At 40.2% G+C, this 21,382-nt stretch overlaps 1 protein-coding gene across 4 annotated transcripts in view; it reads right to left on the reverse strand.

Annotated features, from left to right (window-relative positions):
- Positions 1–21,382, reverse strand: part of LOC126334990 (sodium-independent sulfate anion transporter-like) — a 303,702-nt gene that overhangs the window by 45,301 nt on the left and 237,019 nt on the right. For all 4 annotated transcript variants that reach the window (XM_049997802.1, XM_049997803.1, XM_049997804.1 and 1 more), the window contains exons 4-6: positions 6,121–6,341; positions 3,609–3,774; positions 3,364–3,528 (exon numbers count right to left, since the gene is read on the reverse strand). In XM_049997802.1, coding sequence (XP_049853759.1) covers positions 3,364–3,528; positions 3,609–3,774; positions 6,121–6,341 — 552 coding nt within the window. The remainder of the gene's footprint in view (positions 1–3,363; positions 3,529–3,608; positions 3,775–6,120; positions 6,342–21,382) is intronic.

The following is a 21,382-nucleotide window of genomic DNA, read 5'->3' on the forward strand; positions in this document are numbered from 1 at the left end:
AACAGTGTTTACATAACAGCTGGTATATGACAAGTCATTTCACATGTGGTTCTCCCTTTGATAGTATATGTATTGCCATTTACAGGATTTGTGTGGGTGGTAGTAGGTGGGTGCATAGGGCATGTTTTTCAGTGGGGAAAGTCACAGAGGTAGGAGCTATAGAATAGGGAAATGGGTGCAGAAGGAGCGTAGGGTCTGGCAAGGATACTGTGGAGATTTGGAGGGTGATAAAAATATATTTTTAGGAGTGGTGGGCAAAATATCAGACAGAATGGACCTCATTTCAAGGCATTATTTTAGGGAGTGATAGCTTTGTCATAGTAGCTGGGTTAATGCATTGAAGACCAGTATAACACTAAGTGACGAGATGTGTACTCCTAAGTTGTTTTTAGAGGGGACCAACAGTACCAGAATTGGATGTGATGCCCTATGCACCCTCCTACTGCCACCTTTATGAGGCCTGTAATTAGTAAAACACATACCATTAAAGGAAGAGCCACTTGTGAAACAACACATACCATGCACCAGCTGTTATATGAAGACTGTTCAGCCTCTTACATTGGTGTGACTACCACCAAGATATCAGTTAAGATGAATGGGCGTAGACAGAGGGGTATACTAGCAATAAACAGTATCCTGTTGCAAAGCATATTCTACAACATGGCAGTCATGACCTCGGTTTCTGTTTTGCCACATGTGCTATCTGTAGTCTTTCAACAGACACCATTTTCTCGTAACTCAGCAGGTGGGAACTGGTGTTGCGACGTGTCCTTGGTTCTCGTCACCCATCCAGCCTTAATTTACATTAATTATTTCATTACTTATATTCTTTAATATCTTTGAAATCAGTGTTTCTTCTCAGCAGCTATTTCTTTCTCTATTTACTTTCAGTTTGCTGTATATTTTATTTTTTGACTTGTCTCCTCCCCCCTCCCCCCCCCCCCCCCCCCCCCCAGCCTCTGCCACATACAATGCATTTAGCTTGTTGCTCTTTTTAACTCTTTGAAGATGTTTTGCCAGTCTTGCTTATTACCCTAACTTCCAACTTTAAGCTCTTAGTTCTTGAAATCTCATCCCGTACAGTCACCAACAATCAGTTTTCCCTTCTCACTCTGTCTGGTAAGTCTCTCCTGACCCAGGTTCTGGCCAACTTTTCCAAATTTTCCCCCTTTCCTAAACCTCACCAACTCTTTTCCTTCATCCCTCTTCCTTCCCCTTCAGTTCTTCTGCCAGAAGAAGAAGCCCCTGGCTCTGGAAGCTTGCACAGTTTTTTAACCTTTATATAAGTTTTCTCCTGACACATCTCAGTGAATAATTTTTTTTTATGTATCCAATTACATTGAATGTATTGTATGCATCATATGTTTTTATAGGTCTGTTCTGCAGTCACCTGAGTTGATGTATATGTAAATAACTTTCAGAACTAAATATAAACTGAGGGAAAAATACATTTAACATCAATATCGTATGTTGATATTTGGAATTGTAATATGTAGGCTTAATATTTTAAGAGACTGAATTAAGTTAACTTCTCCTAAATATATGATTAACACACACACACACACCCACACACACACACACACACACACACACACACACACAAATACAATAAAATAATGAACCTTGAATAACTCTCAAATGTATTCTGTCAGGTAGCATTGTCTAAAAGCCACCATCTAGATGACACCACCTGTCTGAATATTCATGAATTATTCAAGATTTTCCTATGCTGGGAAAAGCTAAAATCACACAAATAAAATAATAACACATCTTAACTTACAAAAATATTAAGACAAGATTTTACAGAGTTAAGAGAATTTGGAGAGAATCACATCAATGTGGGATCAGATTTCAAATAATAAGTTATGGGCTCACCCCCAAACCTGCACTATAACAGGTGTCATAGTAATATTTGAAAGTACACTTAAGCAAAATAGATTCCATATGATCTCCACTTCTATTCAGAATCTATTTTAGAGCACATGTCTAGTTCACTGATAAGTGAAAAGCTATCAATATGACCAGCAGAAATTATTGTTCTGATAATGAATTGTGGTAAGATACAACTGGAAGACTGCAAGAAGGATAGCAACAGAAAAAGAAGCAACTACATTGATATTTACTCCCCACTTATGAAAGAAAATAATAGTTTAAAAAGTCCTATATCAGAAGCTCACATGGAATGATCTCATATGCAGGATATGTCGAATACGGGCATGACATTTTGAATCATTATATTAAAAGATTCTACAACGGAAATTGGAGTGAATCATTATTCAGTATGTAAATTCCTCTCAGTTCTATAAAACCAAAAACAATTAAATCCATGTACAAGTGTAAGTGTTTCTCTCACACCTCATTCTGGCTTTTATCAGATGAAGGTACATTTATTTTTCAACTCTGAAAATGAAGGAAGAAAGGTTAATGTGCAGCCATGTCTATGGAATCCACACAGTAACTCGGGTGGAGAAGAATGCAAGGGAGAATCAGCTTGACATTTTCCCATCATAGCTTAAGGAAACAAGGCATCATCTAAATCAAAACAGCCAAAATGAGATCTAAGCCCTGTGCCTTCAAAATATGCGTTCAGTATTTTCACGTTTGAATCAGCATGTCCAGAAGAAAAAAAAGTATGTGTTGGTTTCTCATCATGTCTATACTTGTTGATAGTTTTTATGATATGAACATTTTCGCGTAAAGGACATCATGCAAACAAAATCTTTATATGTTTGGGCCAGATGAGCAGATGTTGGCAACTAATTTTTATAGATAAAAGGAACAGCTTTTACAAATGGAATGTGTTACAGTTCTTACCATGGCACCTTCATAGACCCACATATCACTGTTCAGACAGCTCATGTTGTTGTTTGTCCTATTCTCTCCATATCCATGAAACTTCTCTTTTGTGATAGAATCCCTTTTTTGTTTCCTTGTGTGTGTGTGTGTGTGTGTGTGTGTGTGTGTGTGTGTGTGTGTGTGTGTGTTTTTTCTTAATCGTATATTTTAAAGCCCATTATGTAAAAGATGTTAGCAGCATGATGCTAAAGTAATAGTTACCTGAAAGGAATTTCACAGCTAATAAAATGTTTGCTTGTTGTATGAATTTCAGTAGGCATTTTAAATGATTTTTATTCACAAAATGTGTGACCAAATTTGGTAGATGAGTAACACAATAAAAAGAACATAATGTATACTTTTTAGAATCAGATTAAAATTCGTTACAGTACTGGAATATATGTCTCATGAAACTGTATTTGTTTATTGTCTCTTTTCCTGTACCAGTTTCATAGTGGGATAGTTTATCTGCTATTATCATACTTTAATCCATGTAATTGTGTAATATGCATGTTAATAAATACTTACAAAATGCTTTTGCAATTGCCACATTTCCCAGTATGGCAACAATGGGAACAACTGCGAGGCCACTTCCAAGATAAGAGCACATATCACCAAACGAAAGTGTTTTATTGTCAAATGATGTGCTGAATGGTGGGGGAGTTACAGTTGGCAGGCCAGGTTCTATTCTTCCTGCATTAGTAAACAAATAATTAGTGTTGGATATGTGAAACTCCAATATCTGAATCAGACCATACAGTTTCAAAACATACCTGTGAGAATGAATGGTATTTTTTCATCTTCACTAACATAATAAGCAACAGCTGTGCTTATAATGACAATGACTGCATTCCGCCATGTAGAAATGCACCATATAAATTTTGAAATGATTCTCACTGTCAGGGAGCTGGTATCTTTAAATTTTAGGTCCTTAAGTTTCTGTAAGCAGAAAATAGTGGAGTGATGTAATTGGATAGATAAAAAATCTACTCACCAAGTGGTGGCAGGAGAACACACACACACAAAAGGTTTAATGTATGCAAGATTTAGGAGCCAATGGCTCCTTCTTCTGGCAGAAGAGTTGGAGGGAAGGGGGAGAGGTGAACGGAAAGGAGTGGAGAGGTTTAGAAAAAGGGATACAGTTCAGGGAAGTCACCCAGGTCCCCATGTCAGGGGAGGGTTACCAGATGGGATGAGAAGGAAAGAGTGACAGAATTACGTAATACATATACCTTTGTACTTAGCTAGATTTATTGTAATTTGGTGTTTCATCATCTGTGTTGGAATGTTGAGTACATAGTTAAAACTCAAAAATTAATTCACAGAAATACTATAACTGTGTCAGTCTCCACTTAAGATGAAACAATATTACATGCAGAAAAACATCATATTCCGTATAGTGGAAAAAGATGTTGCATTAGGAAATAGAAGCATTGGTGAGAAATTAACAAGGGGTAAGCTATTAGTTATTGATACATTCATGCTCAATGCCTGTTATAAAAGAGTAACATAACAGTATTGAGAATTTGATTCAGTAATTTAACACTGGGAGGACAGTTTAATAGGCAGGAATCTCTATGTATTGTAATGTCTCACTGAATGTGGGAAGATATTATTTGTACATGATTTGAGAAAAAACAAATGATCTGTTCACATTACAAATGAACTATTCCTTGTGGTGTTTTTATGCACGACTTCTTTTCAACCTTGAACTGTGACAACTTTCTTGAAAACAGATCAACGTAGTGACAGGAGATGAACAGTTTACTGCACACTTGCAATTTGCCAGGAAGTGTCTTACAGGCCTACAAGATCTAACATAAAAATATGAAACAGATGTTGCAAATATATGTACGGTATGTTCAGTCAGTAGTGGTAGCCTTCAAAGTATGACCCAGCTGAGTCCAACACATCTGCATTGTTCCATACTGAGGAAGACATTTCTAATGTCATTTTCCTTAAGGCTCCACAGAAGTTTTGTATTTTTGCTTTCTATCACAGCTTAAGAACACATTTTTCCACTGCCTCTGAGTTGATCAATTTTGATTAAACTTACCACATCCTAGGGACACAGATCAAGGTTGAGATTATAGTCATGCACTAATATGCTATGACAGAGTATTCCTTAGTGACTTGAATGTCTTTTTTTAAATTGTTTTTCAGACATTGTAAGACACAATTAAAATATGATTCTAGTCTCACTGTTTGATTAAACTTACTCATTATTAATGAAACAACTTTATGGAGGCTTTCCCTTCATGAATGGAAACAATGTGATGTTCAAACTGAAAAAGATTGGTTTCTATGCCGCACATAGATGGAGTGCTGACAGGCAGCATTATCTGTGTTTCAAGAAACAGAAATCAGTTAACCAAGACAAAACTATCAAAAGTCAGACACTTACCACAGTACTATCTCCAATTAAAAGTCAGGATATAACACATTTCAGTAAGTGGGCTGGAGGCATACTAAGCCCATACAATTTATCATCCAACAACAGTATTTTAGGTTTCTAGTCATGTGATGTGATTTTCACTTCACTTTTTTTCTGCCACGGGTATTCCCACCCTGTGCCAACCTATTCATTTCAAAGGAGCACCTGCACCATATTAATCACTGATAATTACCCAACTTGGTGATATTCAGATTATCAGCAGCAGGTCATTCATAGGCTTCAAGAGAAACACTTCTCTCTGAACCTTATGTGATATGGCATCTATTCAGTTCCTACTAATCTGTTGATGTGTGGCTCTCTTGGTCAAGCTTGAGTCTTGACAACTGCTTGGTGCTTCCACTAATGTTAATAATTTACCATTGAGCACTGTAGTAAAAAAATTTCTCACATCAATTTTTTAGGGAGGTATGAAGGAAATCTATTCACTTCATGACTAATGTGAATTAGACATACATCCTTCAGCAAAACCATTCGGCAAATATTTAGACTGATTGTGTGGGAACTTGGTAGGCAGTTTATTTTATGAATTGTTCCAGAGGGGTATTTATTTTTGTCAAGTGACCCTATCTCTCAGTTTGGATTTATGCACTCCATTTTGTTATGTACTGAATACCACAGAATGAGTCTGGCTGATATGCAATCCATCTCACTATCTAAATTTGTTCCCTCTTAACAAGAGTTTTCACCTAACAGTTTATTTTAAATTTCGATATTTTGGGGTAGCATAAAAATATTTCCTATTATGAGTGACCCAACTTTTATAAATCTATGTTAGCTATCATTAGCTTAAGCTTCTGCTTTATAAATAAAACAGCTAAAAATCATCTTACCCGGAGTGTTAATAATGCTGTAATGCAGAAGAGTGACAGTATAGCATCCCAGAGACGAGTCGATCCAATGTTTTCAAAGATTGCTACCACTGTCTCAGCAAAATTGTGACCCTTGATGCTCAGACCCAACAGGCCTTTGACCTGTGAGCATGCTATAATGAGAGCAGCAGCAGATGTGAAGCCTGTCACCACTGGGACAGAAACAAACTCCACTAGGAAACCTATAAGAAAAAAATCAAGTATCAGACACCATTATTACAGCTACCTATTTTCTATTGAACTACATAAAATTATTTTTCCAAATCTTGCTTATTGTTGTAAAACCTTAATTTATTCATTATTGTGGAGACCACCATAAAAAGTTAACAAAGTGACCACCTAGAAACTTTCAGAGTTACATTTTAAGAAAAATGGAAGAATTATTATTGTTGTGTCAGTTATTGTAATGGATAGTGTACATATTTGTGTGTGCATCCACGCAAACACACACACACACACACACACACACACACACACACACACACACACACATTGTACCACACATCAATGATAAAATTAAAACATTCATTAACTGTAGCTTTATTTTTAATGTGAGCCATCATTTGACTGTAGACACTGGCATATCATGAGGACACTGCTACAGTATCTATGGAAACCCCCCCCCCCCACACACACACACAAAAATACCACAGTGGTGTTTGTGTGTGTGTTCCACAATGTCCTCATGATACACCAGTGTCTACAGTGAAATGATGGCTCACATTAGAAGTAAAGCTAAGTTAATGAATGTTTTAATTTTATCATTGATATGTGGTATGATATGAGTGTTAAAGAAATTCAACAAAATTTGCAAGAAGTATTGAACTGCATCTTTATTGATCCAGATTTAACATATAGTACAGGGTTGTAGAAGTGCTATTGGACAGGCCAGACTAACATAACATAACATGACATAGAGTAAAAACATATGTATATATATATGAACATTTTACACTACATTTAGCTAATTGAAATATATCTCAAGAAAAGTTATAATTTTTTTCTACTTAGAAATTCTTGTGCAGAGTAATAGCAGTGCATTGCTAGGAGTGCCTTTAGGGTCATTCCACATCAAAGGGACCAATATTAGAAAGTGTCCCACTTGACCATCTCCAAAGCTAGTGAAATTTGGTCTTTGATAGTTATATACCAAATTTCATACCACTATCTTGTGTGGTTGAATTCTTGGAGGATTTTAAAAAGAGGCTAGTCACCTCTTAATCATGTACGAAGGTGCAAATGTCCAAATTTTGCAAGGCTTTTTTGAATGTTCTAGCAAACATTTGGTCATTTGCTTTAATATACATAGACAACGTTTTATGCTGAATCACACCATGGTAAAAATTAGGGATTTAGCCATACCTAAATATAGATACAAGCCTCTACAGTGGCTAAAAAATTTGTTGCGCTATTCAGAACCATGGTTTGACTGACCACTGCTACTTTTCATATGAGCCAATCACACCAAAACTTCAGATGACTTTTCCTACCTATGAAGTCCATAGTACATAGAGTATGTCATGATCAGATTTAATTAGCACTGGATGCCCAGATGAAAAGATATGCTGCCCTCCAGTATTTAATTGGTGATCCCTTGATGCCTCAGAACATGTCCAACCAACTGATCCCTTCTTCTAGTAAAGTTGTGCCCCAAATAGCAAAACTCTTCTAATTCCCTCAGCATCACCTGACGTAATTAGACTACACTCCATTATCCTTGTTTTGCTTTTGTTGATGTTCATCTTTTACCCTTCTTTGAAGACACTGTCCATTCCGTTCAACTGCGCTTCCAAGTCCTTTGCTGTTTCTGACAGAATTACAATGTCATTGGCCAACCTCAAAGTTTGTATTTCTTTTCCATGGATTTTAATACCTACTCTGGACTTTTCTTATATGGAAAGGGAATGAGTAAGACTAGCAGTATAAAAAAAAGAAAGATAGGAACTCTTGAAATGTTATGTTACAGAAAAATGCAGTTGGTGAGACAGGTATTCCAATTTGCTGATGATGATGGTATTGAATGTGGGGAATGATCATCAGGATTCTCATGAGATGTCAGCATGCTAATCTTGTGGGGAGGGGATGATGGCTGTCCCACAGGCAGAGTTGCTTATAAGGCATTAAAATCCACCTGCAAATTGTAAAAACTGTGATAATGAAACACTGAAGAATCACAAATAAAATCAATTACTACTAATACTAAACACCCTAATCAAGCTATCCATTCAGAGCATGTTGACCTCCCCTCCCCAACACTTTAAGGATAAGGCCCAACCTGTATTACACTGGTGAGAATGGTGGGCAAATCTCCAGCCAAAGTCATGGTTGCCATGATGCCAGTGTTTAAAACCATGATAGCTAAAACATGCAGAACTGCAAGCAGCACACTACAAACTTCACAGAGTGGTGGACCTTCCCACGGGAGTAGGAAAACAAATTTTAATGGGCAGTGTTCTATTCATAGCCTGTTGAGCAGAACTTTCTTCCACTAGTATCGTTAGCATGAAGTCCACCATGCTTTCATGTTGGTTTTGGTTGACCACAGTCTGTTGCTTGCCACTTACAACATTCAGTTTCCCACTGATACATGATTAGTCTGTGAAAAAATGAATGACTTTGTGCTGGGTGACAGCGCATCAAAGCACAAAACCATCCCAATGTGCTTAATTGGCTGCTTTGGTGGCTGTGTCATCTGTATTCTGATGTGTCTTGGTGCCCAGCAAAATACTATCTAATTGCCTTAGTGTCTGATATGCTGTAAGGTATCATGTATGATCTGAATCATCTTGTCCACTGGATACATTAAGTGTACCACTTGCACTGTACTGAGTGAGTCCCTACAGATGATAAACTTGCAACTGTGATGCCTTTGTGTCCGCTCCAGTGCCTTCAGAACTCCATATAAGTCTACACCATAATTTGTAGAGTGTTCTGGAAGGCATAAGAAGAAAACCATAGCAGGGAAAACAGCTGAAAACCAGATGGTATTTCCTTGCTGGGCTCTATTGATATATACAATAATAAACCATGGTAAGTACTTAAAGTTAAAGAAAATTAATTTATAATAACAATCATGCATACAAGTTTTCTTGTACTCTGTCAGGCTTAAAAGCACTATTGGTCTCACCAAGGTGGCAGGGTGTTATATTCCTGGATGCATATTTGGAGGTCTGATACATCCAGATCTATGAGACAGTATCCCAAGTGGCTTGGCCACATGTTGCCAATTTCTGAACACCTCCTCAAACTTGGAGCGGACCGCCACTCTAATTGCCAGTAGTTGAGGCAATCCTAAATGCCTGTGGCCGTACCACAATGGTAACACCAATTCTTGTCAGATCACCAAAGTTAAGTGATGTCAGGCTTGGCTAGCATTTGGATGGGTGACCATCCGGGTCTGTTGAGCACTGTTGGCAAGGAGGGTACACTCAGCCCTTATGAGGCCAATTGTGGAACTACTGCACTGGTCCAGTCGATATGCCCAATAAAACTGCAGGGGACAGGATCTGTCAGCTCCCAACACCTGTCCTCTGAGGCATTTCAAAATATTCAATGATTTGAAGCTCGTTTTCCACAGGTCTTTCAGGTGTGGTAGCCAGGTTAATTTTTTGTCATGGGTAGATTGAGTAACTAGGCTATTTTCTCTTGACTGACAGAAGAGATAGGTTAATAGGAGACATCCTGAGACATTAAGGGATAGTTAATTTGATAATGGATGGAAGTGTCTTTGGAGGGGGGTTATTGTAAAGAGAGACCAAGACTTGACTACAGTAAGCAGCTTCAAGTACATGTAATTTGCAGCAGGCATGCAGAAACGAAGAGACTTTCATGGGATACAATAGCATGTAGAGAAAGGCTACAACAGCATACACAATTCAAACCTTTTGTGGACAGCACACAGTGTATGGTATCATTACCCACACTTTTTATTCCTTTTTGGATTTCATCAAGGAAGAACAGTTGTCTTTATTCATCCATATAAGCGTGAATTTTTGTAATTGTATGGTCTTTACACATTTCATATCTGGGAGAAAGTAAAATACTTCTTAACTCATATGACATGCAGATTCTCTGAAGTTCAAAGACAAGGCTCTCTGTGACTCAAAATATCTCTCTCATAGTGTCTCCCGTTGAAGTTTGCTTGTTAAACATTTATGTGATGTTGTTGTAAAAACTAAACAGCCCAATTCTAATCACACAGCTCTCCTTTGAATCCTCTCTATATACTTTATTAGTCCAATTGAGTAAAGGTCCTGTACTTATAAACAGTGCCTAAGAAGTGATCAAACAGGGATATTCCAAGCAACTACATCTGTGGTTGAATAAGACCTCTTTAGGGTTTTCTGATAACTCACTGTCTGATATCTATTTTCTTCATGTGTATAGTTATGTGACCATTCCAAATTGAACTGTAACAGAGAGATACTTCTGGGTGCATTTGAGGACATGACTGAGCCTCATGAAAAATTATTGACTGTGCAGTTAAACATTGTCAGGTAATGTAGTCTAATTTACTCACATTAAATCACACAGCCGGCCGGAGTGGCCGTGTGGTTCTGGGCGCTACAGTCTGGAGCCGCGAGACCGCTACGGTCGGTTCGAATCCTGCCTCGGGCATGGATGTGTGTGATGTCCTTAGGTTAGTTAGGTTTAAGTAGTTCTAAGTTCTAGGGGACTGATGACCTCAGTAGTTAAGTCCCATAATGCTCAGAGCCATTAAATCACATGTATATTTGATGAGAAGTTGCTGCTAGCTTTAATGCCAGCCTCTGACCATCTCCAAGTCTTCCTGGATATAGGTCAGTAACAATTTTCTAACATCACACCCTTGAATACGGTGTGGAAAGAAACAACCTGATAATAAGATGAGAGTAGGATAGGGGATGTAAAGTGCACCAAAACTTTCCAAATGATTGTAGACTGGAAATGCATCTTTATGGAGACATGGACATAAAATGACAGCCAGTCAGCAATGGGAATGTGTGTGGATTTAAACTAACTGGCATCAAGTAATACATGTTATCCTAAAGAGTGCAGTTACTAATTAAATTGTAAGAATCCAGAGCATCATAGAGGCAACACTGAATAATATTCTCAGGCTTCCAGCTGCATCATGTAGTTGAAAAGCCACAAGCTTTCAATCAAATATACACCATCTATGTGATCAAAAATACCTGGACACCTGGCTGAAAGTGGCTTACAAGTTTGTAGTGTCCTCCATCGGCAATTCTGGAATTCAGTATGCCTTGATGACAGCTTCCACTCTCGCAGGCATATGTTCAATCAGGTGCTGGAAGGTTTCTTGGGGAAAGGCAGCCCATTCTTGATGGAGTGCTGCACTGAGGAGAGGTATTGATGTCAGTCAGTGAGGGCTAGCATGAAGTTAGCATTCCAAACCATCACAAAGGTGTTCTGTAGGAATCAGGTCAGGACTCTGTGCAGACCAGTCCATTACAGGGATGTTATTGTCATGTAACCACTTCGCCACAGGCCGTGCATTACGAACAGGAGCTCGATTGTGTTGAAAGATGCAATCGACATTCCCAAATTGCTCTCAATGATGGGGAGAAAGAAAGTGCGTAAAACATCAATGATATGCCTGTCCTGTGATAGTGCCACGCAAAACAACAAGGGGTGCAGTCCCCCTCCATGAGAAACACAACCACACCATAACACTACCATCTCCAAATTTTACTTTTGGCTCTACACACGCTGTCAGATGATGTTCACTGGGCATTCGCTATACCCACACCCTGCCATTGGATCACGACATTGTGTACTGTGATACATCAGTCCACACAACGTTTTTCCTTCACCAAGCAAGGCGTCATTTGTCATTTACCGGCATGCTGTGTGGCTTATGAGCAGCCGCTTGACCATGAAATCCAAGTTTTCCCACCTCCCTCCTAACTGTCATAGTACTGGCTGTGGATCCTGATGTAGTTTGGAATTCCTGGGTGATGATGCGGATAGATGTCTGTCTACTACACATTACGACCCTCTTTAACTATCGGCAGTCTCTGTCAGTCAACAGATGAGGTCAGCCTGTACACTTTTGTGCTGTATGTGTCCCTTCACGTTTCCACTTCACTATCAAATCAGAAACAGTCGACCTGGGATGTTAAGTAATGCAAAAATCTGGCGTACAGTCGTATGACACAAGTGACATCCAATCACCTGACAATGTTCGAAGTCCATGAGTTCTGTAGAGTGCCTCATTCTGCTCTCTCAGGGTATCTAATTGAATAGAATTGAATGAAATTTTATTGTCATTTAGATATTACAGAAACTGGCAAAGTCGAGTTGTATATATACAAGTTACACAGCATACATACATGGGTTGAAGATCAGTATGACACTATTGGTTTTCCATAAAATACAATATTTAAAATGAAATAATATGAAAACATTGCATCATGAATTACTCAGTTAAAGAAATTATACTGCACTCTCTGAACCAGTACCACTATGGTATTTTACAGTCATAAAATTCCTGAAGTGAGTAGCAAGGATTTGCAGCTAACCAACTGAATAATTTGTCTTTAAATAAATCAAATTGAGCTTCTACCCATTCTAGTGGCAATTTGTTAAACGTCTTCATATCCACCATTTCGTAGCTGTTCAGTGACTTGGATAATCTGTAGTAAGGTATTTGAAGATGGCTACTGGCTCTGAGCTCTATGCGACTTAACTTCTGAGGTCATCAGTCGCCTAGAACTTAGAAATAATTAAACCTAACTAACCTAAGGACATCACACACATCCATGCCCAAGGCAGGATTCGAACCTGCGACCACAGCGGTCGCTCAGTTCCAGACTGTAGCACCTAGAAGATGGCTACTACTTCTGGTTCCATGAGAGTGTACGTCTCTTCTACGCTGGTATTCAGATAAGTTGCTCTTTATATGCAGTAGGGCAGAGTAAATATACACATTTATACCAGTTAATATTTTTAAGTTGATAAAGTGGTTTGCATTTGGCCAGTTTCTCACTGTTTGTGATAATTCGAATTACTTTCTTCTGAAGTACCAAAACGTCCTGAAGGTGTGAGCTATTGCCCCAAATTAAAAGCCCATAAGATATAATGCTTTGAAAAAAAGCAAAGTAGGCCGATCTTACACAGGCCTTAACGAATACACCACTCTAGACAGCCTTGCACTAATGTGTTTAGTATTTGGCTCCCAAGTCAATTTACTAACTATAACAATACCTAAGTACTTAACACTATCCAAGAAGTCTTCTATTGGCAGATATCTGAAACTAAATACAATATTTTGAGTTTTACTCTCATTAAGCAGGAACCCATTAGCTTGAAACCAGACTGATGCCTGTGCTATTGTGTCATTTGCCACAGTTTGGAACATATCTATGTCAGAGCTGATACTGAATTAAGTGGTATCATCTGCATAGAGAATAGAGGGAGTATTTATGTAAGATGGTTGATCGTTTGTCATTAGGATTAATAGCAGAGGTCCTAATACTGAGTCTTGTGACACACTGCACTTAAGTTAGCTGTGATCTCTGTTTACCAATACAAACAATTTGTTTACGGTTCCTGAGAAAAGATTCAAAAATGTTGTCTACACTGTTTGTGATTCTGTAATAAATTAGTTTGCTGAGGAGTGAAATATGGCCCATACAATCTAAGGCTTTGCTAAGCTCACAAAAGGTAGCCTAACGACTACTGAGGTCGCTGATATGGAGTACCTGCAGTAAGTGGCAGCACAATGCACCTATTATGAAAAACGTATGGTTCTGGGGGTGTCCGGATACTTTTGATCACACAGTGTAATTTAACTCTTGTGAAGTCACAATGGTCAAGTACTAGATCAAAAAATTGTGGTATTTTAACCACCTGACATGGCTGGCAGCCCAAGAACATTTTATTCTCTAATTACATTAGTTGAAGATAATGGTTTCCATCAGCTGAAGCCAAAGCTAGCCAAAATCCTATCCATGCCTGGTTGTGATACAAATTTTCTGTTATGTTTTCTTGGTAAAGGCTGACTATTAAATTATGTGTGTTAAATGTATGATACCAAAGGAGGGTGGATGTGGACGGGGAAGTGTAGTGGGGGCACCTGCTTCTCATGAGAATTTAAATAGTTTACAAATACGAAAATGGACCTGTAACAGCAGCTCCCATGTTTTGAGTCCTAAAATACCTGGAAAATATTAACTAAAATGACCTAAACATGTCAGTAATATGACGTAAAAATGATATAAAACATACAAGAGACTGAAAACCATAAGGACCTAGAGCACACAGTCCGCAATTTTGAGATTATAGCATGTATGCATGCCACTGAGATTTGCTGATCTTATGGTGAACCAGCGTGGTCTATTATCTGTAGCCCCATACTGCTTATATGAACGTTAACGGACTTGCCTCGAATTCACAAGGAAGGAAAAGACAGACTGACACCAGAAAGAACACACACAATTGAATGGCACTTACATATAGCTTTCGGCCACAGCCTTCATCAGTGAAAGAGAGACGCTCACCATTCACACAAACAAACAAGCACATCTCAGACATGCACAACCACCAACATGCTGGAGTTGGCGGTCGTGTGAGCGTGAGGTTTGCTTGTTTGTGTGTGTGTGTGAATGGTGTGTGCGTCTCTCTTTTACTGACGAAGGCTGTGGCCGAAAGCTATAGGTATGTGTGTCTGAATTGTGCCTGTCTGGAACTTGTGTCTTCTTTACGGTAAGTAGCAGCCTGACATTGTTGATATTCCTACCTGGAGTTTCCATTGTTTGATTTTTGCCTCTCATATTTCTTGGATATTCGTTTGCATATGGTCACACAGCACAAAGCATAATTTTGTTGCTCTGTACTGCTCAATTGTTATCTAGGGTTGACAACATCACTTAGCGTCTAATACTTCACAGTCGGAGTTGTTTTATCTGAACCTCATGCCCCAGAATGTGCTTAATGAAAATGACGATAATGAGGATCATGAAGCATTGGAGTACGTCATAACTGTGAGTGTGGTGCAATTAGGATCTGTTCTTTATGGTCTGATTCTAGTTTCACATTAATTGCTAACTTAACAACTGTCAAAAGATGCTACTATCACTAGCTTTGATATGGAAATGTTGCGAACTAACATTAAAAATAATCTTAAACATTAATTAATATTTCGTAACATAAAGAGGGTAAATTATTTTTTCACAGAAAATGTAGGCTGTTGAAAGTTGATGTAAAAACAGGTTAGACCGATGAGACAGGTGGTTTGTCTGTAAATATGAAATCTTTTTTTTGTGATTGGGCCATTATGGTCCTCAGTGCAAAGTGAATTATAAAATGAACTAAACAGTGAAAAAGTTTGTACGTGGTTGGAAATGAAATTAATAAAAAAAAGGATAATTAATTTAAAATCGATGTATTTGATTTAAGAAATCTCATTCTTTGGAGATGCATGAAAACTGTCGTACAACCATCTTATAACTATTGCAGTGTATGCCGTTCAGCATGCAGAGGTTATCGAAAATGAGGGATGTCTGTTGTCAGAAAACATGTGCTTGTAGTTTTTGAAACAACTGAGTGTGCACGTTGATATTTCCCTTTAAAAAACGAATCTATAAAATCGGCACCGATATTTCAAAAATAGACATTTGGCACATGTCAGCACGAATAACGCCTGCCACTTTGTTTCTGAGGCCATCCTCATCTCCTTTTGGCGGATGGCTGGTCCGGTGCATCGCACTTGCGGTGCAGGCTAAGATGTCTATTTGTAGCATTGTACCCAGGAACAGTTGCGGTCCTCTGGTCTGGAGCAGAGTGGAAGGCCTAAACCACAGGCACAGCAGACGACTCTGTGACGGTGTCCAATGCGAATTTTTCGACCTCCGCTAACGGTTGGAGAATTGTAGGGTTCCCCTTAGTAGAATAGGTGTGAGCTACGCGCAGGGAGCGGATACTAGGGTAGCAGAATACTTGCGGTATGCACATTTATAGGGGGGGGGGGGGGGATGGGGAGGGGGGGGGGGGTTGAGAAACCCTCCTTGGGATCAGAGACGAACTGCCTGCTAAAATCGAAGTTACACCGGCCACAAGGTCCTCAGAGATCAAAATTTTAGAAAGCATTCTGTAATTGGAGCAAAGCAGTGATCGGTATAAAATGCTAAAAATCAAATAAAAACAGTTTCGATCGCGTTTCCAGATTTTTATTTGTTACCAACCGCCTTCGGCTCTTACCTCATACCATCTTCACGCTTTACCCCCCCCCCCCTCCCCCCTATTATGGCTATGGACGATAAATAGTTTAGACAAGAAGAGAATAGAAGCTTTCGAAATGTGGTGTTACAGAATAATGCTGCAGATTAGATGGGTGGATCACATAACTAATGACGAGGTGTTGAATAGGATTGGCGAGAAGAGAAGTTTGTGGCACAACTTGACTAGAAGAAGGGATCGGTTGGTAGGACATGTTCTAAGGCACCAAGGGATCACCAGTTTAGTTTTGGAGAGCAGCGTGGAGAGTAAAAATCGTAGAGGGAGACCAAGAGATGAATACACCAAGCAGATTCAGAAGGATGTAGGTTGCAGTAGGTACTGGGAGATGAAGAAGCTTGCGCAGGATAGAGTAGTATGGAGAGCTGCATCAAACCAGTCTCAGGACTGAAGAACACAACAACAACAACATGGCTGGTGGTGGTGGCAGCCGGAGCGAGGTCCATAGAAGTATGTCACTGCCACCCCCAGCAGCCATAATGGCGGGGTAAAGCCTGAAGATGGTCTGAGGAAAGGGCCGAAACCGGTTGCTAACGAATAATAATCTGAAAACACGATCGATACTGTTTTTATTTGATTTTTAGAATTTTTTCTCAGAGATTGGATATGGGAAAGGTTAGTATATTAAGATTTTTAGAATTTTTTCTCAGAGATTGGATATGGGAAAGGTTAGTATGATATTAGTAAACTAGAGGAGCATCCAAGGAATGGTCCCAGAATGGCATATTCCAGGTTGTAATGCTCAACAAGTGTTAGGAAAAGAAAGCTGGTTGAAGCCGGAAATGAATAGCAACGAAATCCTTGGCTCAGATTGGAATATTTATCGTGAGGATAGGTTAGTCACTAATGGTGACGGTGTATTTATTACAGTAAAGAACTCAACAATATCTAGCGAGGTTATCGCGAGTCCCGAAAGTGAATTAATCTGTGGAAGTTGAGCATCAAAGATCGGTAAAAAACGGCAGTCGGATGCTTTTATGGACTGGGTCAGGAGCTATAGTGTTTGAGCGCCTCAGAGAGAACTTACAGAATATCATTAGCAAATTTCCTAATCAAGCTGTTGTAATGGGAGGCGACTTCAGCTTGTCAGTTATCGATTAAGAGAGTCATGCTATCAAACCTGGTGCAGGACAGGGATTCGTCTGACATTATTCTGAATGTCTTGTCCCAAAATTACTTCGAGCAGATAGTTAGAAAATGAACTCGTAAAGGTAGCCTCTCAGACCTCCTAGCACTAAACAAACCTAAACTTTTCAAATCAGTTAACATAGATGAAGGTATCAGTGATCATAAGGCAACTATGAGTACAAGTTTTGCAAGGAATACTATATCAAGAAAGGTAGGTTTTTTTTTTGTTTGAGTAGTTAGTATCAAATATTCAGAGATGAGAACGAAGATGGGTAGCATAAACGGAAAAAATTCCAAAGCATCGTTCAAAATGTCTTAGACAAGTGACACGAGGAACCACCGTGGTTTAATAGCCATGTTAGAAAATTGTTGCGTAAAGAAAGAGAGCTTCAGTTCATTTTCATGAGAAGTAAAAACCAAGCTGACAAGAAAAAGCTGAACGAAGCGAAAATGATCGTAAGGAGAGCAATGAGGTTAAGCGGTCAATGACTTTGAAAGTAAAATTTTATCAGCCGATCTGAGTAAAAACTCAAAGAAGTTTAGATCTTACGTGAAATAAGTAAGCGGCTCGATATTAGCTGTTTATTCATGCAGAGACCAAAAATATTTAGGAGTAAATATCAAGAGCGACCTTAAGTGGAATGACCAAATAAAACAACAGTAGGAAAAGCAGATGCCAGACTGAGACTGACAGGAAGAATCTCAAGTAAATGTAGCTCATTCACGTAGAAAGTGGCTTATAAGGCGCTTGTCCGACAAGTTCTTGAGTACTGATCATCATTATGGCATCCTTGCCAAGTAGGACTAATAGAGGAGCCAGAGAAGACCCACCGAAGAGTGGCGCGGGATCGTTTGGTCGGCGCGGGGGCCTTACCTACATGCTCAACAAACTCCATTGTCACTCGTTACAAGCCTCCGCCACACGCCATTAGGTGGCTTGCGGAGTATGATGTAGATGTAGACATTACACTTCGTACAATGTCGATACAAAAATCGCCTTTAAGTGGCTCACTTAAATCTTGATAACCTGCCATTGTAGCAGCAGTAACTGATCTAACAACAGCGCCAGACACTTGTTGTTTTACATAGGCGCTGCCGACTGCAACGCCGTATTCTGCCCGTTTGAATACGCCTGCCTAAACCAGTTTCTTTGGCGATTCAGTGTATTAATCCTAAAGAAAAAATGAATACGACCTTTTTTGTAATAAATATAATGTAGTTCGTTTTGAACTGGAAAACATTTTCGCTAGGAGCCGCGGTTTTATATTTATTCAAGTAAAACTAAAAAGAAATTATCTTTAAGAGCCCCACAAACCAGTGATACACCCCACCGGTTAGGACTTTCAGTATGTTGTTCGGAAGACTCCCTTTTAGCATTGTGCAAATATTGCGACTACAGAATATTTTCACCTGGTTTTCCTACATTGACTGGACTATAAACAAGATTCCCATAGTACGATTTCCGACTGTTGCTCTACTAGGAAACGAAAAAGTCGCTCTCGCATTTCTCAAGTCACTAGGCGCGCACATCTTCACAAACCTCAAATGGCTATTGGTGTAACAAAACAGTTGCACGACGAAACACACTCAACAAAAGCTCGCTTCTTCAAAATTCAAAAAGCGGTTAACCAACTATCAGGTATCTGTTTTAAATAGTATATCGCCTTACGTTCCTTTACATTTGCTGCAGGTGTTTTCATTTGTATCGTAGCCCCAATCGGAACTCGTCGGTAGAAGTATGAAGTCGTCTTGGGAACAAATGCCAACCTGTGCGATCTAAAGTGGGTGGCGCTCAGTGAGTAATTGTTGTACAGTAGCCTTCATTTAATTAAATTTATAATGTCAAATACCAATAATTAACACATTTGAGCGTGAACGACTAGGTAATGTGCTTTCATGGAACCCAGTTAATCGATGAGGCATGAGAATTTTTTTCGGTAGTGAATGAAGTTCTCTCGTTCTTCCGTAGTCAACAACGACGTTAAGTGAACAATGGCGCGTGGATGTGGTTTACTCAAAACTTTTTGCATTGTGAAGTGTAATAGAATAGTGAACAGAGTGACTGATATTCGTAAAATTTCTTGTACTCCATAAATGAATAAAAAATGAAACTGAGGGAATCGAAAAATGTACTATCTGTGATGAAATATCACAAGAAAAGGGTGACTCAAAATAAAGTAGCTCTATTAATAATCCAAGAAATTGTACTGATGGAGAAGATACAGACTTAGTCAGTACCTCGGCTGGCTTTAACCGCTTTGGTGCATAGTGGTCATGTGGTAAGTACACTCCTGGAAATGGAAAAAAGAACACATTGACACCGGTGTGTCAGACCCACCATACTTGCTCCGGACACTGCGAGAAGGCTGTACAAGCAATGATCACACGCACGGCACAGCGGACACACCAGGAACCGCGGTGTTGGCCGTCGAATGGCGCTAGCTGCGCAGCATTTGTGCACCGCCGCCGTCAGTGTCAGCCAGTTTGCCGTGGCATACGGAGCTCCATAGCAGCCTTTAACACTGGTAGCATGCCGCGACAGCATGGACGTGAACCGTATGTGAGTTGACGGACTTTGAGCGAGGGCGTATAGTGGGCATGCGGGAGGCCGGGTGGACGTACCGCCGAAGTGCTCAACACGTGGGGCGTGAGGTCTCCACAGTACATCGATGTTGTCGCCAGTGGTCGGCGGAAGGTGCACGTGCCCGTAGACCTGGGACCAGACCGCAGCGACGCACGGATGCAAGCCAAGACTGTAGGATCCTACGCAGTGGCGTAGGGGACCGCACCGCCACTTCCCAGCAAATTAGGGACACTGTTGCTCCTGGGGTATCGGCGAGGACCATTCGCAACCGTCTCCATAAAGCTGGGCTACGGTCCCGCACACCGTTAGGCCGTCTTCCGCTCACGCCCCAACATCGTGCAGCCCGCCTCCAGTGGTGTCGCGACAGGCGTGAATGGAGGGATGAATGGAGACGTGTCGTCTTCAGGGATGAGAGTCGCTTCTGCCTTGGTGCCAATGATGGACGTATGCGTGTTTGGCGCCGTGCAGGTGAACGCCACAATCAGGACTGCATACGACCGAGGCACACAGGGCCAACACCCGGCATCATGGTGTGGGGAGCGATCTCCTACACTGGCCGTACACCTCTGGTGATCGTCGAGGGGACACTGAATAGTGCACGGTACATCCAAACCGTCATCGAACCCATCGTTCTACCATTCCTAGACCGTCAAGGGAACTTGCTGTTCCAACAGGACAATGCACGTCCGCATGTATCCCGTGCCACCCAACGTGCTCTAGAAGGTGTAAGTCAACTACCCTGGCCAGCAATATCTCCGGATCTGTCCCCCATTGAGCATGTTTGGGACTGGATGAAGCGTCGTCTCACGCGGTCTGCACGTCCAGCACGAACGCTGGTCCAACTGAGGCGCCAGGTGGAAATAGCATGGCAAGCCGTTCCACAGGACTACATCCAGCATCTCTATGATCGTCTCCATGGGAGAATAGCAGCCTGCATTGCTGCGAATGGTGGATATACACTGTACTAGTGCCGACATTGTGCATGCTCTGTTGCCTGTGTCTATGTGCCTGTGGTTCTGTCAGTGTGATCGTGTGATGTATCTGACCCCAGGAATGTGTCAATAAAGTTTCCCCTTCCTGGGACAATGAATTCACGGTGTTCTTATTTCAATTTCCAGGAGTGTATTTCCGACGTTGCAAAAAAAGGAGACGATTTCGTAAGTATAAGACTTTACCGATTCCATGGCCATTGGACAAAAATTATACACTGAGGTGACATTGAGTCATGAGATAGCGATATGCACATATGCTGGCAGTATCGTGTACACAAGG

The sequence above is a fragment of the Schistocerca gregaria genome, chromosome 2 (assembly GCF_023897955.1).
Source record: "Schistocerca gregaria isolate iqSchGreg1 chromosome 2, iqSchGreg1.2, whole genome shotgun sequence".
Classification (NCBI taxonomy): domain Eukaryota; kingdom Metazoa; phylum Arthropoda; class Insecta; order Orthoptera; family Acrididae; genus Schistocerca; species Schistocerca gregaria.